The 17,637-nt window shown below is 36.5% G+C and overlaps 1 protein-coding gene across 1 annotated transcript in view; it reads right to left on the minus strand.

The window, feature by feature from the left end:
• The window catches only part of LOC105490434 (TBC1 domain family member 8B), a 65,558-nt gene that overhangs the window by 21,811 nt on the left and 26,110 nt on the right, over nucleotides 1–17,637 (minus strand). The window contains exons 8-14 of the mRNA XM_011756034.3: nucleotides 12,839–12,988; nucleotides 12,100–12,250; nucleotides 11,402–11,616; nucleotides 4,277–4,394; nucleotides 2,726–3,011; nucleotides 1,380–1,509; nucleotides 734–832 (exon numbers count right to left, since the gene is read on the minus strand). Of these exons, the coding sequence (XP_011754336.1) occupies nucleotides 734–832; nucleotides 1,380–1,509; nucleotides 2,726–3,011; nucleotides 4,277–4,394; nucleotides 11,402–11,616; nucleotides 12,100–12,250; nucleotides 12,839–12,988 (1,149 nt within the window). The remainder of the gene's footprint in view (nucleotides 1–733; nucleotides 833–1,379; nucleotides 1,510–2,725; nucleotides 3,012–4,276; nucleotides 4,395–11,401; nucleotides 11,617–12,099; nucleotides 12,251–12,838; nucleotides 12,989–17,637) is intronic.

Consider the following 17,637-nt stretch of genomic DNA (forward strand, 5'->3'; position numbering starts at 1 on the left):
CCGATTCACCAAAGGCAACCAATATTAACAGCTGCTTATGGAGCCATCCAAATATTAAAATGACAAGTATTTAAAACATAGTATTTACTTTAGGTATCCAAGGATAATAATATTCATTGGAGCACTGACTACTGTGTAGATCAGCTGTTCTTACTGATGCAGCACATCACAAATATGTTATGCTTAAATGCCAACATGATAGCATTCAACACTGAGCTGCAGGCTAGGTGTGGTAGCTCATGCCTGTAATCCCAACACTTTGGGAGGCCTAGGTGAGGAGGATCTCTTGAGCCCATGGGTTTGAGACAGCCTGAGAAACACACTGAGACCCTATCTCTACAACAAAATTTAAAAAATCAGCCAGGCATGGTGGTGTGTGCATGCAGTCCCAGCTCCTCAGTAGGCTGAGGAAGAAGGAGTTTTTGAGCCCAGGAGGTAGAGGCTACAGTGAGCCATGATCATGCCGCTGCATTCCAGCCAAGGCAACAGAGCGAGACCCTGTCTCAGTGGTCTTGAAGGTCAAATAGTACAAAACATGTTGGAGAAGGCAACATAATTCAACCTGAAGAAAATAATTTATTTTCTCTAAAAAATAATTTACCATAGGCTAAACCTTGGCAAGGATCTAGCTCAAAAGTTTAGTCCTTTTTATTTGCCCAGAATGATAATTTCTAAAGAAAGTTAAAGAAAAAAATTACTCCAACTGGTTTTTCCCCATTGGTTGCATACTTACCACATTCTGTTTTGTTGTTTCCTCTAGGGTCTGTATCACATACAACCTATTTCGACAGCGCATACTGTGTATATCTTCATAGCGAATATTACCATATTTCTGCAAGAGATATGATTTCAGTAGATATTCATTCATAATAAACATCCACTTCTTCTTTTACAATTCAGTTTTATCAGACTCAATTCTTGGAGGCCTTGATTCTATTTCTAGGTAATTTCCTGACTTATTCAATGATTTTGCAAATTTTCACCTCCCACGTTCAGTTTTTAAATATATTCACTGGAGAGAATTCCATCTACTATGTACATAGACTAAGTACAAAAATATGGGTAAAATTCGTAATCTCTAAGAAGTGAATAATAATAATGAGAATAATTCACCTTTTGATACAGAGATAGATGTTTAAAGTAGTCATTATTTGTGAAAGCAAGTGAATTTAATTTCATTTAATGAAAAACAAATTGAGGCAGAGGAGGTTACACAACCTAGGAACAGTTCACAAAACTCATTTTAAAAGTTAAGTTGGATTTTAAGTTGTATGTCTACTTGCATTATTATCTTACACTTAATATACCACTAGAGACATACCATAGTTCAATCATTTTAAATATGCTAGGTAATATATTTATGGAATGAAAAAACTTACCTCATTTGATTCTCTAATCAAATCTGTAATATCCACTCTAGTATGACTGGTTTTTTCATCACTCACATTTGAACCCTGCTGAACATTTGAAGGCAATGGACTATCCTTATTAGTGACATTGTCAAAGAACCTATTGAAAAGTGATAGTAATACAATAATTAGTGGAACTACCATTATTAAAGCAGAGAAATGACACCTAATTTCTCCCTAGGTAGAGGTTACTTTCAACTGAAAGGACAAGAGAAGGTCTCATGAAGAAGTGAAGCTTGTTTTTTGTGTTTGAGATGGAGTCTGGCTCTGTCACCCAGGCTGGAATGCAATGGCGCAATCTTGGCTCACTGCAACCTCCGCTTCCTGATTTCAAATGATTCTCCTGCCTCGGCCTCCCAAGTAGCTGGGATTACAGGTACCCATCAACATGCCTGGCTAATTTTTGTATTTTTAGTCGAGATGGGGTTTTGCCATGTTGGCCAGGCTGGTCTTGAACTCTTGACCTCAGGTGATCTGCCTGCCTCGGCCTCCCAAAGTGCTGGGATTACAGGCGTGAGCCACCGCGCCCGGTCAAGAAGTGGAGTTTGAAGATGGTTGAGCGTTAGGAGGGCATGGGTGAGGGAAATGGGATAGTGAAGGAATCATTTGGGGTTTTGAAGGAAGCAAACAGACTCACAGAGTAATTGGCAAATACCACATAGCCCAGTAAGAGTGGAATATAGGGTATGTAGAAGTGTATAGGGGAAAATAAGTGAAGAAAGGTAAACTGAGCCCTTACCACAGAGTTCTGAATGCCAGAGTAAGATGTTTGTATTTTATTCTGTATATAATGGGATTTCATGTGGCATTACGATAGTTGCCCATTCAAATATTTATTCATTTAGCATACACACATACACACACATACAACACATGTGCTCCAATACAAAATAGCATCCATACAAAAGTTACTAGGAAAATAAAGTTCAACCCACCTGCAACCACATAGAAACCAGAATAACTTCCCAACCACTGGATATTTAACATTATCAACTACCCTTTTCCTGCTCGAACTACTTCTACATAGACACTTTATAGCTCAAACTGGGAATATGAAAGTCCTAGCATACTGAATCAACAATATTAGTGTAAATGTGTACATAATTTAGTAGTTCACTTCAAAGTGATTTATTCTTGCTGTATTTTTTCTGGAGATAGAGGACTGGACTTTAGGCATAGCTGTTTCATTCAAGTGGCTTTGTAATGTCAGGCAAATTGAAATTTCTAGGGCTCAGTTTCCTCTGTAAAACATGGGGATTGAACAACATCATCTCTCAAATTTCCTTCAGATTTAAATGTCATGGTTCTTACAATACCTGTTCAAAGCTGTCACAGCTTCAGCATCATCTTTACAAGTCAGCAGTTTGTCTAAATTATAGTCAAGTATTGCCAATCCCAGTTGCAAAATGGCCTTTATTCCATCATAGAAGAAACAGTCCACCACATTCACTGCACTTTCAATAGGTAGCACACTAATAAAAAGTGTGAGAAACCAAGAGAGAGAAACTGAGGAAAAGAATGTCATATCAGTCATGTGTTCTGTCAGCTGAGGAAGGTGATCCCTGATAAGTTCTTCAAAGACTGCCTGATCCACCAAGGCACCTAGAGAGTATCAAAAGAAGTTTAAAAATAAACATTTTTCAAAAGGACTTGTTTCCATACCTCCCCACTTCTATTAGCATGCTGATGTATCTCATTTTTCTTCCTTAAATTATGAACTCTTTCAGAACCTTTTCTGTATTTTATACATCTAACTGCTAGTAGTGTCATGTACTTCAGAAACACAATTCAAATCACTTGGAGTTATTTATTGAGTCTTTATTATATGCAGAGACCTGTACTAGTTATTATAAGAGCTATACCAATTAATGAAATAGTCTCATGTTCAGGGAGTTTAATAGCTAGCACAACTCAAGATAAATACAGAAATAATTATAATGAAAGACAGTACAATCAATGACCTAACCACAATCCTGAAAGCCTATTACGGTACAAAGAAGAGACCATCCATAAGTTTTAAGGTGAGGGGTCACAGATCTGTAAATATTTGATGACTAAAGAAAATATTGGCCAGGCACGGTGGCTCACATTTGTAATCCCAGCACTTTGGGAGGCTGAGGCGGGCAGATCACGAGGTCAGGAGATTGAGACCATCCCGGCTAACATGGTGAAACCCCATCTCTACTTAAAAAAAAAAAAAAAATTTTAGCCAGGCGTGGTGGCGGGCACCTGTAGTCCCAGCTACTTGGGAGGCTGAGGCAGAAGAATGGTGTGAACCTGGGAGGCAGAGCTTGCAGTGAGCCAAGATGGTGCCACTGCACTCCAGCCTGGGTGACAGAGGAAGACTCCATCTCAAAAAAAAAAAAAAAAAAAAAAAAAAAAAAAAAATTAAAATTAAAAAAATATATACAATTAACAAACTAAGAACTTCATCCTTCTTTGAAATCTTGCAAATTATCTATATAATTCATACAAATGTGGAGATTTTAAGCTGATTGAAATCTCCCTCCCATCAAGAAACTGCAAAAATTCACCAGTAGCTCTGGATACTTGAGATCGCCATTGTTTTAGCAATATAGAGCTTATGAACTTAATGTTTCCTTTTTTGTTAAGAAACAGACCAGGTATTTTATTTTAAAAGGCAACATATTAAACAATCTTTCTGACTATACATTCAGTACAAAAAGCTCTTCTTTTGAGAATGTCAGTGAATGTGACATTTTGATATTGCTTGCATTTTATACCACAACTGAATTCATCAGTCCTTCTATTTTATTAGTAATTAGACAAGAGACACTAGAATTGTTTAGAAAAGAAATGTACATCTCCGTGTGTGTATGCATATGTGTGTGTGGTTTTTCTTTTACCAATAATTCGACGATTAAAATAATCAGGCAACATTCGTTCACATACAGCAACCAGAAGCCAAAAAGCTTCTTCCTCTTTTGCATATAGAAGCAGCACTGAAGTCAAAATATTCATTGCCTAAAATTCACAGAAAACAGTATTAAAAAGCAAATATTTCTCAGGTAATCATTATACTTTTTCAAACATAATAGTTTTTGACAGCAACAAGAATAACTGAGAGTAATAATAATGTAATAACAGTGGAAACATGAGAACTCTGAGCCAGTCCAAGGCAAAACAAGGTGAAGTCAGGCTAACATTTGATAATCAGTTATTTTATAAAGTAACATTCAAGAAAAGTGAAGCAGTAATATAATAAATACAGAATACTATAAGTAAAACCTCTCTAATTTCAAAGAGTGAAAAACCTTAATTATCACTAATCTGAAAAAAGCCTACATAATTTTCAAAGACATACTAAAATGAAAGAAAATGAACTTCATCTGTATTTCCAACTACCTATAAAGAAACAGCCCTCAGATATGAATCATCCTCAATTTTGTCCAAAACTGAACTCTTCTTTCCCCTATCAAGTAGGATTCTTCTTATCTATCCTAGTTTTGATTATGCTGAAAACTCTCTATCTGCTGCATCTGTTTCGCATCCTAGAGTTTCTTCTTATAAAATGTCTTTCAGATTTGCTTTTTCCTTCCCATTCCCACTACCACTCTAACTTGCTGCTGCTTCTTACCTATCTTGCACACAAATGTCAGATCATTACTTTTATATACATTGCCACATCCCTTGTTATAAAGGTAATAAATCCTTAATGGATAGAATTTGGAGAGAATGGAAAAGTATAAATGAGAAAATAAAACCTCTTGTATCCTATGTACCCAGAAATAAACTGTTAAGTTGATACATTTTTCTGCAGTTTTTCCTCCTTTTTCTCCTAAAATTTATGTACTAAATCTTTATTTTTTCACTTAGCACTATATAGTAATATTCAATGCCATTAAATATTTTTCTAAAACAGTATTTTTAATGACTAAAAAAATCTAAGGTGGATATAATATAAATTATTTAACCATTCTATTATTGTTGGACATTTAGGTTAATTCCAATTTTTTGCTATTACATATAATGCTGCAGTGGTTATCTTTTTCATATAAATTTTCATCCAACTATACTTTTTTTCTCAGGAAAGATACCTAGAAATGAAATTGTTTGGTCACATGGTATTTTTAAAAGACTTCATATTATTGCCAAATTAAATTCCTGAAAGAAAATACCAATTTATATTTCTGACCAATAGTGTTTAAACGTTTATTTCACTGCATCTTTGCCAATATTGTGAATCGTAATAACTATAATCATCTTTATTGATTTGATAGTGAAAAATGGTATCTCATTGTTTTAATTTTAATTTCTTTGAGGTTGCACTTTCTTTTTCAGACTTTAACATCAACCTGTATTTTCTCTTTGGTGATTAATCCTTTCATGTCCATTGCTTATTTTTATACTTTGATACCTTTCATATAGATTTGTATATTAATTATGTCAATTTCTTGCCAAATCTAGTACACTGTTTGATGTCAAGCTTAGTTTTTACTGAATCATTTTCCCATGCAAGAAGCCATACTGGGAGGGGATGTAGTAAAAATGGCAGAGTAAGAACTTCTAAAAATGTTCTCCTCTATAAAAGCAACAAGAACACTGACAAAAGTCATCGGAATCAACTTTAGAACTCTGGAAATTAACCAATAGCTTACAGCAATTCACATAGCATTTATTTAAGAAAATGGCTAAATCTCAGTAAAACCAGTAAGCTTTGTGGCATTTTAAATTGCCCTATTCCCACCCCCCTCCCCAGTTTCACAGTAGCCTTAAAAACCAACATCTAGGCCGGGTGTGGTGGCTCACGCCTGTAATCCTAGCACTTTGGGAGGCTGAGGTGGGCAGATCACTTGAGGTCAGGAGTTCATAACCAGCCTGGCTGACATGGTGAAACCCTGTCTCTACTAAAAATACACACACACACACACACACACACACACAAAACAGTGGGGCATGGTGGTGCACACCTGTAATCCCAGCTACTCATAAGGCTGAGACAGGAGAATTGCTTGAACCCAGGAGGTGGAAGTTGCAGTGAGCTGAGATCGTGCCACTGCACTCCAGCCTGGGCAACAGAGCGAGACTCTATCATAAAAAAAAAAAAAAAAGAGAGAGCGAGAGAGAGAAAAAAAGAAAGAAAGAAACCAGCATCTAGCAATTACAGTAGAAACCAGTACCTAGTAGCCACTGAATGTAACAGAATGGGGTTGGAACTGCAGCAAAGCCCCATTACCGAGTAACTGTTATTATTTGACTTGTCTGGTGGTTCCCTGGAAGACTCTTCTCACAAGGCTGTCCTTATTGGACTTGACACAGAGCTCCTCTGGTGTAAACAGCCTTTTCCCCAGCGGTGTTTGTTGAAAACAATCAGAGGCAGTTGTTGAACATGTGGCTATCCAAGGCAGTGGATAGCAGTTGGGCCAAACAATATGCTAACAAAATGTTAAAAGAAAAGTGGGGGCTTTGAAAAACTGTGACATATTCCTGGGAACTCAGAAGGCCAACTACATGCATATGGCTTTATGTATACTCATAGCTGTATGTATGCTTAGGAAAGAACAGAAAAGACCTAAGCTCTTATCTCCGGTTAATCTTCCAGCTTTGTGCAAGCAGAAAGTGATAAAGATCAGAAATAGAGAAAAATCAACAAAAGCAAAAGTTGGTTCTTTGAAAAGATTAAAAAAGACAAAAAGGATAAAAAACATAGAAATATCTTTAGGTAGCCTAACTAAAAAAATTTTCAAAAAAAAGAACAAGAACGAGATAGTGTGAGAGATCAAGAGTGTGAAAGTGAGGGTGTGCAAGAGTGTGAGTGAGAAGGGGGACTCAAATTATTCTAATCAGGAAATAGAGAACTATCAACCTTATAGAAGTAAAAAAGATTATAAGTGATTATGATGAAAAATTATATGCCAACAAATTAGATAATCTAGATAAAATGGACAAATTTCTAAAAAAACCCACAAACTACTGAAACTAAAATGGGAAAGGTGAAACAGACCTATAATAAATAAAGAGATTGACTTAGTAACGAAAAAACTTTCCACAAAGCAAACTCTAAGAACAGATGGCTTCACTGGCAAATTCTACCAAACATTTAGAGAATAATTACCACCAATTCTTCACAAACTCTTCAAAAAATAGGAGAGGAGGAAATGCTATCCAACTCATTCTAAGAAACCCAGACACCCAAACTAGACAAAGACATCACAAGAAAACTATATATCAATATATCTTACAAATAAAAACATAAAAATCCTCAACAACATGCTACCAAGCTGAACTTAAGAACATATAAAAAGGATCCCAAAAGGCTAAGTGGGATTTATTCTGGGAATGCAAAAGTGATTCAACATATAAAAATCTGTATATGTTTTTTCCATATATATACACACACATATATTTTTTCCATATGTATATATATAAACATATATATATGTTTTTCCCATACATATATATAAATATAGGAAAAAATCACATGATCATCTCAATTGACACAGAAAAATCATTTGACAAAATCAATACTCTTTCATGATAAAAACACTCAACAAACTAGCCATATAAGAGAACTTCTGCAACCTGATAAAGATGATCTACAAAAACCCCACAGTTAACATCATACTTTATGGTGAAAGACTGATTACTCCCCTTAAGATAAATAACAAGACAGGGACATGCATTCTTGCCACTTCTATTCAACACTGTACCAAAGGTTCTAGCCAGGTCAATTAGGCAAGAAAAAGGGAAAAAGAGACATCCATACTGGAATAGGAGAATTAAAAGTAACACTATTTAGATGCCATGATTTTGTATATAGAAAATCCTAAGGAATCCACAAAAAAATCTACTAGAACTAGTAAATAAGCTCAGCAAACTTACAGGACACCAGATCAGCCATCAGTTGTATTTCTATATGCAGGCAACGAACGATCAAACCATGAAATCAAGAAAACGATTCAATTTACTATAATAAAAAATTAAAATACTTATAAATAAAATTAACAAAGGAAGTGCAAGCCTTGAACACTGAAAACTATAAAACATCTTTGGATGAAACAAATTAAAGAATAATTAAATAAATGAAAAGGAAAGACGTCTTTATGGGCTGGAAGAGTTAACATTGTTAATATGAAATACTCCCCAAATTGATCTACAGATTCAATACGATGACTACCAAAATCCCAGCGGCTTTTTTTTCTTGTTTGCAGAGATTGACAAGTTGATCCTAAAATTTGTATGGAAATACAAGGAACCAAAAGAGCCAAAACAATCTTAGAAAAGAACAAAGTTAAAGAACTCACACTTCCTGATTGACAACTTTCTACACAGATGCAGTAATCAAGACAATGTGACACTGGCATAAGGGTAGACGTACAAATCAATGGAATAGAATTGAGAGTCCAGAAATAAACTCTAACATTTATGGTCAACTGATTTTTAACAAGAGTGCCAAGGCACCACTTCACGTTCACTGGGATGGCTGCAATCAAAAAGAAAAGACAAGAAGTGTTGTCAAGGATGCACAGAAATTAGAATCCTTGTATATAGAATGAAGGGGAGATTTGGTAAAAAAATAAAATAAAATAAAGACAAAGAAAAAATAAAACCCTCATACATTGCTGGAGGGAATATAAAATGGTACAGTCTCTTCGGAAAATAGTTTGACAGTGCACCAAAATGTTAAACAGACAGTTATCACATAACCCAGAAATTTCACTTCAAGGTATTTACCCACAAGAATAAAAAGCAATGTCCATACAAAAACTTGTACATGAATATTCATAGCAGCATTATTCACAACAGCTGAAACAAGAAAATATCTCAAATAACTATCAATGTTGAATACACAAAATGTGGTATGTATCCATATAATGGAGTATTATTAAATCATAAGAAAGAAATCCTGATACATGCTACAACATGGATGAACTTTGAAAATGATATGCTAAGTAAAAGAAGGCAGGCACAAAAGATCACATATTGTATCACTCAATTTATATAAAATGTGCACAATAGGCATATTCATAGAGCTAGAAAGTAGGTTAGCAATTGCTTGGGTTGGTAGTAGGAGAAATGGGGAGTAACTGCTAATGGATATGGGGCTTCTTTTTAGGGTGATGAAAATGTTCTGGAATTAGATAATGGTGAAGGTTTGCACAACTTTGTGAATATATTAGAGACCACTAAAGGGGTGACATTTGTGGTAAATCAATTATATATCAACATTAGATAGATACAGATGATAAGATTAGATAGGATAGATAGATAGATAGATAGATAGATAGATAGATAGATAGATAGAGTGAGCAAGCTAGCCAGCCATGTATCTCACGTAGGTTTTTGATCAAAACCAACAAAATCTGTTTACCATATTAAGTTTAAACTGTTTTCCCAGGCTTTGAAGATTCTTCATGATCTTGTCCCATACAAATTTACTTTTTTATTCCAATGTGAACCTAGTGAATCTTATCTCCCAAGGCAGGCTTATTCTCACCTGAATGGTATCACTCATACTTTAACCCCGAATAACTTTCCTCCTGCCCGCCATGTTTCTAACTTTGCTCTCATCTTTTAGAAGTCAATATTAAGTGCTGCCTATTTTGAAGCTATCTCTAAACTACTGCTTACAGACAGTATCACAGGGTCTGTGAGTATAAGCTCTTTGAGAAAAGAAGCATTATACTTCTTTTGTACCTTTCAGAGATCCTAAAATATGCTAAAAATCCTTGCCATTTAGATGTTCCATTCACTTAAACAGTTTTTCAAAAAAAAAATATATATATATCGACAAGTTACAGTGGATAGGTAGTATTGGCATGCAACAATTACAGGTATTCAACCCATTATAAATAAATGTATGGCACAGAGTGCTATCTATCCATGACATTCTAATCTCCTCTTTTTCCATAGTAGCTGCACATGTCTGTTCAGCCACACTATACTCTACAGACTGCCTTGTGAATAGGTGTATCCACGTGACTACAATTATCCAATAGAATGTGCATGAAGTGGTATCTGCCCCTTTCAAGCCTAGCCCGAAAATCTTTTAGTTGTTTCTCCATGCTCTTTCCCTGTTCTTGTGAGTGCTAATGGTGATGAAAGTGTACTCGGGAAGCTCTGTTTTGAAAATGACAGTCTGCTGTCAGCCTACAGTCTAAGTTCCTGAATAATCTCATGGAGGAGAGCTGCCTTCTGACCTGAAGAGTAAATCTCCTTTGTTTATTCCTTCAAGAAATAAAATTATACTGTTTCATCTATTATCTGTGTTTGTGTTAGCAGTCTAGCCTACCCTAATTGATGGTGTGCTCCTAAACAATTTGTTTTCCAATGATTCCTCCACTGCCTGTAAAATAAAATTCAAACTCCAGCTCTATCCCAATCTACCTTATTGATTTGTGTCTCCAACTACTTCACTTCATCCACCCTATGTTTCTATCAAACTAAACAAACATGGTCCTATATAAACTTTAGGTTTACACCTACCTGTGTTTGGTTACATGGATTCCCTCACCTGGCATGTTCTTTTCATTCTATTTCCATATGTCCAAAATTCACCAATTTTTAAGACCTGCAAATGCTACCTTTTCCACGAAGCCTTCTCTGACGCCTCCAGATGAAAAATAGTTTCTCCTAATTATAAATCATGACAGGACTTTCTATTTCTCTAACAGTTTTTCTCACTTGATTTTTGTTTCTTAATGAATATGCTTTAACATCTCCTGGTCTACATACTTTTAAGGGAGGACCCTTATCTGATACATCTTTCTTTATATAGCCTTAAGTTCCTAGCAGAGTATCTTTTATAGAGCAGAAGTTCAATAAACATTTGTTAACTGAAAAAGAAAAATAATGAAATATCAATTCTCCTAAGTATTCCCACTACCATCCTACTTAAATTAATACTATCCTCTATCTATCTCACCCCAATCTCTTTCCTTATAATCATCACTTCCAAATTAGTGGAGTTGGATTTGATGTGATTTTATTTGGAACATACACATACACTTGGGCTCATAGTTAAGTCATACCTGGCAGTATCCAATTTTGGGATTCCTGTATGCATAAGCAGTGAGTACCCTTCTCAGTGCAGATATGCCAGTGTCACTCTGAAAGGCTGGGTGCTCAGGCAGAGAGCGACGTAAATCACGTTCAATTTCTTCAGTAGCCAAGTTGCAGGTCCCTAAGGACTGCTCAACTACTTCAGCATAATAGCCAGGATTAGTAGCCATGTCATTAACAGCACCTGTGAAGATTATTACATTAACATACAACAGAAGAGGGATAAAATTAAGCTATTATTTCATATATACATAAAGAATTGGATTTCATTCCATTACCTTGATATTTAGCCTTATGCTTAAGTGATTCCTGAGCACAAACAGAAGAGCTTTACACTAGAATCTATGTCAAGCTACTAATTTTATCCAACAGAATACCATTTTCATGAGCTTTTTTCCCCCTTAACTGACTGTTGACACTAGAGATAAAGATTCCCCCATTATACATATCTTGCCTAATAAACTAATCTGCTCAGATGCTGGATGTGTGGATAGATAGGTAAGTTATAGGTAACTACTTACCTTTCTCTCTTTGACTAGTCTGAACTCAAGATGAGTAAGACTTTGTACTAACCATCTTTGTAATTCTTTCGCTTTAGCTTACGGCATAACTCCTAGAAAGGCATAGTTAATATCTGTTAAATAAATAAAGTGAATAAATGCAATACCTGAAAAAAGCATCCAGAGTTCTCCTCTTAAGGTTTCTGGAATCCCTCTTACAACAAGACCTCGAGTCTTTTTGGTTCGAAACATACTAACACCACGCCCACATTCTGCAAAGAGTATTTTCCATGACTGTTCCTTCATTTTTTCTTTCAACTGTAATGACAGAAAAATCAAAACAACTAAATCTAGTGAGAAATTAACTGTAAAATAACTTGCCCACTCTCTTTACCTTGAAACAACATCTACAGAAATTAAGAACATAGAAAACCAAAATCAGCATTCACCCAGGGGTGAAACACTGAATCCTTGTCATCATGAAAATCTTGTAAACTCATGTGAGCACAGCAGCTTTAATTTACTATTTTAATTCTTAGCTAAATTCATATAAAAATGGTAAAAGTGTTATACTTGGGAGGCAAAGCTTTAAACCATCAGTCTCCCCAAATCACGTCTATGTCAGGATTAGAAATCTATGCAAATAAAACCCAATGTCAATAAATATGTACAACTATTATGTATCTGTAAAAATCCCCAATGTCCAACTTTTATCTTTTATCTTCATTCCTGATAATAGTCCTTGTGTATAGTGGAACTAAATAAGTTACACAGTAGTACCTGCTGGAAAACTTTTCAAGTCCCAAAAGAAGAATTTTCAGTTGTGTCACCTTCTAGTCTGCTTTTAAAATTTTTACTTTTCACCAACTGTTTCAGCCCATAGGTTTAAATATTTTGTTTTCCTACCATTTTAGAATTAAGAGTCTCCAAATTCTGAGGGTGAAATACCATCATTAAGGCTTCAGTGTTCACAGTTTTACCACATTCCCTCTGACTTGTTGAAGATTGAGCCTCAAAATTATCAGATGGCTCTGTAGACTCAGAACTAATAGCAAGCTGAAAAAGAAAGAATGCAATTATCCCAGATGCATGCTTAAGTTTCTGCAAGAAAAATATTCTAATGTTTACTGTCATTTATAAGCCACAATCTATATACATAACAAATATTAAAGCAATATCTCAGAGACATACCTATCAAAATTAGATATGTCAACAACCTGACTTCTAGAATGGTAAGCTCAGAATCTCTATGAACACACTCCCCAACAAAAGCAACAAAATAGTGGCAAAACATTCAAAATAAACCACTTCAGAACACTGGAATTAACCAAAGGCACGCAATAAACTGAAAAGCATCTATTCGAGAAAAGCTAATGAGCCTGAGTAAGACCAGAAGAGTCTGTGGGGCTTTTAACTCTATCTACCTGCCCAAGCTCAGAAATGAAAGCCAGTAGTATGGCAGCCAGTGGATCTTTTGGAGTTTCATTAAAAGCCTTATCCCTAGGGCATAGACAATATTTGACCAAACTTGCAACTCCCTGGAAAATCTCTATTCCCAGGGTGTTGTTATCATTTGATTTTATTCACAGCTCAGCTTGGTGAAAAAACTCTGTTCCCAGGGTATTATAGAAAACAATAGCAATTGGCTGGTGACAACCTAGCTGTCCAAGGCTATGATTTCAGCTAGAGCAAACAAGAGCCTGGCTAAAGATTTAAAAGGAAGACCTGAAAAACCAGATGTGATATGGAATTTTGAAGGGCTGCAACATAGTCTTGGGGATCTAGAAGAATGAATACATGTACAGGGCTGTGAACATGCCTAGGAAAGAAATGGGACAGAAGAAGGCCCCAGTCACTCAACTCTGGCTATCTTTGAAAGCAGGGAAGAAAAGCTAAAGCTGATGTGTAAATTGCCTGAAGTTTGACGTATGCCTTGACACAGATATCCTTGAGAAAAAGGTGGAATATTTGATAGCATAAGGCATTTAAGGAAATCTAACCCATCACTGAATAACCACTAAATTATACTGATTCAGGGGGTGATCCAAGGAAGTCAGGCTTAAAAATAGAAATAAGAACTTAAAAAAGCAACCAATAGAAAGTGTCTTGAGGGGACCCACTTGTTGGATTTCATAAACAAAGACTGTAAAGTAGCTATTATAAATATATTCAAAGAATTAAAACTATGTTTAAAAAAATAAAGTACCCATTAAAAAGTGGGCAAAAGGTCTAAATAGATACCTCACCAAAGAAGATATAAATGGCAAATAATCATATGAAAGAGGTTCAACATCAGATGTCACTGGGTAATTGTGAATTAAAACAACATTACACACCTATTAAAACCCAAAACATTGAAAATACCAATTGCTTATGAGGATGTGTTGATACAGGCATGCAATGTGAAAGAAGCATAAATATATAAACTATACCCCTATGTTTCTTGCATCACTACTCAATATAGCCAAGATATGAAATCAACCTAAATGTCCACGAACAGATGAATGGATACAGAGAATGTGATAAATTTTTATAATGGAACACTATTCAGCCAAAAAAAGAATGAAACATTTTCATTGGCAGCAACATGGATGAACATGGAGAACATTATGTTAAGTGAAATAAGTCAGGCACAGAAAGATAAATACCATATGTTCTCACTCATATGAAGGAGGTAAAATGTTGAGCTCATAGAAGTATAGAGTGGAATGATGATTATTAGAGGATAGAAAGTATGGGGGGGGGGGTTGTACCATTTTACATTCCCAACAGCAATATATGAGAGTGTCAATTCTTCACTTTCTCCTCAACAGTTATTATCTGTCTCTTTAATTATAGCCACCCTAGTGGGTATGAAATGGTATCTCGTTAGGCTTTTGATTTGCATTTCTGTGTTGACTAATGATATGAAAAATCTTTTAATGTGCTTATTGGCCATTTCTTTATTTTCTTTGGAGAAAAGTCTATTCAAATCCTTTAACCATTTTTAAAATTGGGTTGTTTGCCTTTTATTATTTAGTTGTAAGAGTTCTTCATACATTCTAATTAGAAGTCCCTTACCAGACGTATAATTGGCAAATACTTCCTCCATTCTGTGGGTTGTCTTTTCACTTTCTTGATGATACCATTTGTAGCACAAAAGTTTTTAATTTTGATGTAATCCGAATTACCTATTTTTTCTTTAGGGTCACATGCTTTTGGTGTCATATCTATAAACAATCACCTAATTCAAGATCATGAAGATTAACTCCTATGTGTTCTCTGAGAGTTTTATAGTTTCAGCTCTTACATTTCAGTCTTTGATCCATTTTAAGTTAATTTTTGTGTATGCTTTAAGAAAAGAGTACAACATCTTTTGGGGGGTGGGGAGTATGTTGCTATCCATTGTTTTGGCACCATTTGTTGAAAATAGTTCTTTCCCCCATGGAATTAGCTTGGCTTTCTTGTTGAAAATTAACCGACCATAAATGTGAGAATGTATTTCTAGAGTCTCAATTATATTACATTGATCTACATGTCTCCCCTTATGCCAGTATCACAATGTCTTATTTACCATAGCTGTATAATAAGTTTTGAAATTGGAAAGCTTGAGTCTTCCAACTTTGTTTGTCCTCATCAACACTGTTTTAGTTACTCTGAGTCTTTTCTTTTTTCACATAAAACTTTATGAACTCCAAAGTTTTACTTTTAAAACATATCAGTTACCCGGCCTCTATGGATTATAACTACACCAGCTATTGCAAGTTATTACTAGGAGTGGTAAAAAATAAAAGAAAAGAAAGAGAAGACTCACTAATTTCATCTCTTAAACTTTAGCAAACCTTAGTAGCTTAAGTAAGATAAAGAATGCCCATGACTGAGGCAGAGGAAAAGTAGCAGCTTAGGGTGGACCAATCCAGTGGTATTTTAGTTTGAAATCCAAGAAGCCAGTACAAGCCCTAGCAGGGCTGGACATTAAGATTGGCTCTGAGTCCCCACCCAAATCTCACCTTGAATTGTAATAATCCCCATGTGTCAAGCATGGGACCAGATGGAGATAACAGAATCAGGGGGATGGTTTACCTCATGCTGTTCTCATGAGTTCTCAAGAGAGCTGATGGTTTTACAGGGGGCTTCCCCCTTCGCTCAGTACTCATTCTCTCTCCTTCCATCCTGTGAACAGGTGCCTTCTACCATGATAGTAAGTTTCCTGAGGCCTTCCCAGCCATGTGGAATTGTGAGTCAATTAAACCTCTTTGCTTTATTACCGAGTCTTCAGTATTTCTTCATAGCAGTGTGAGAACGGACTAATATAGTAAATTGGTACCAGGTAGTGGGGTGCTGCTGTAAAGATATCCAGAAATGTGGAAGCAACTTTGGAACTGGGTAACAGGCAGAGGCTGGAACAGTTTGGAGGGCTCAGAAGAAGACAGAAAGATGTGGGAAAGTTTGGAACTTCCTATAGACTTGTTGAATGGCTTTGACCAAAATGCTGATAGTAATATGGACAATGAAGTCCAGGTTGAGGTGGTCTCAGATGGAGATGAGGAACTTATTGGGAAATGGAGCTTTAGCAAAGAGACTGGTGGCATTTTGCCCCTGCCCTAGAGATCTGTGGAACTTTGAACTTGAGAGAGATGATTTAGGATATCTGGTGGAAGAAATTTCTAAACAGCAAAGTGTTCAAGAGGAAGCAGAGCAAAAAATTTGGAAAACTTGTAGCCTGATGATGTCATGGAAAAGAAAAACTCATTTTCTGGGGAGAAATTCAAGCTGGCCACAGAAATTTGCGTAAGCAACAGGAGCCGAATGTTAATCACCAAATTCGGATGTCTCCAGGACATGCCAGAGACCTTCACGGCAGCCCCTCCCATCACAGGCCTGGAAGCCTAGGAGGGAAAAATGGTTTCATGAGCCTGGCCCAGGGCCCCCCTGCTCTATGCAGCCTTGGGACATGGTGTCCTGCATCCCAACTGCTTCAGCTTCAGCTGTGGCTAAAAGAGGCCAAGGTTCAGTTTGGGCCATTGCTTCAGAGGGTGCAAGCCCCAAGCCTTAGCGGCTTACATGTGGTGTTGGGCTATAGATGCACAGAAGTCACAGGTGCACAGAAGTCAAGAACTGAGGTTTGGAAACCTCTGCCTAGATTGCATATATATGGAAATGCCTGGATGCCCAGGCAGAAGTTTGCTGCAGGGGCAGAGTCCTCATGGGGGGAAACTCTGCTAGAGCAGTATGGAAGGAAAATGTGGGGTCGGAGCCCCCACATAAAGTCCCCATTGGAGCATTGCCTAATGGAGCTATGAAAAGAGGGCCACCATCCTTCAGACCCCAGAATGGTAGATAACATTGACAGCTTGCACCATGCACCTGGAAAAGCTGCGGGCATTCAACACTAGCCTGTGAAAGCAGCCAGGAGGGGCACTGTACCCTGCAAAGCTACAGGGGTGGAACTGCCCAAGGCTGTGGCAGTCCATCTCTCTCATCAGTGTGACCTGGATATGAGACATGGAGTCAAAGGAGACCATTTCAGGGCTTTATGATTTGGCTGCCCCGCTGGATTTCAGACTTGTATGGGGCCTATAGCCCCTTTGTTTTGGCCAATTTCTCCCAATTGGAACAGTATATTTACCCAATGCCTGTACTTCCATTGTCTCTAGGAAGTAACTAACTTGCTTTTGATTTTACAGGCTCATAGGCAGATGAGACTTGCCTTATCTCAGATGAGC

Source organism: Macaca nemestrina, chromosome X (assembly GCF_043159975.1).
Source record: "Macaca nemestrina isolate mMacNem1 chromosome X, mMacNem.hap1, whole genome shotgun sequence".
NCBI lineage: Eukaryota > Metazoa > Chordata > Mammalia > Primates > Cercopithecidae > Macaca > Macaca nemestrina.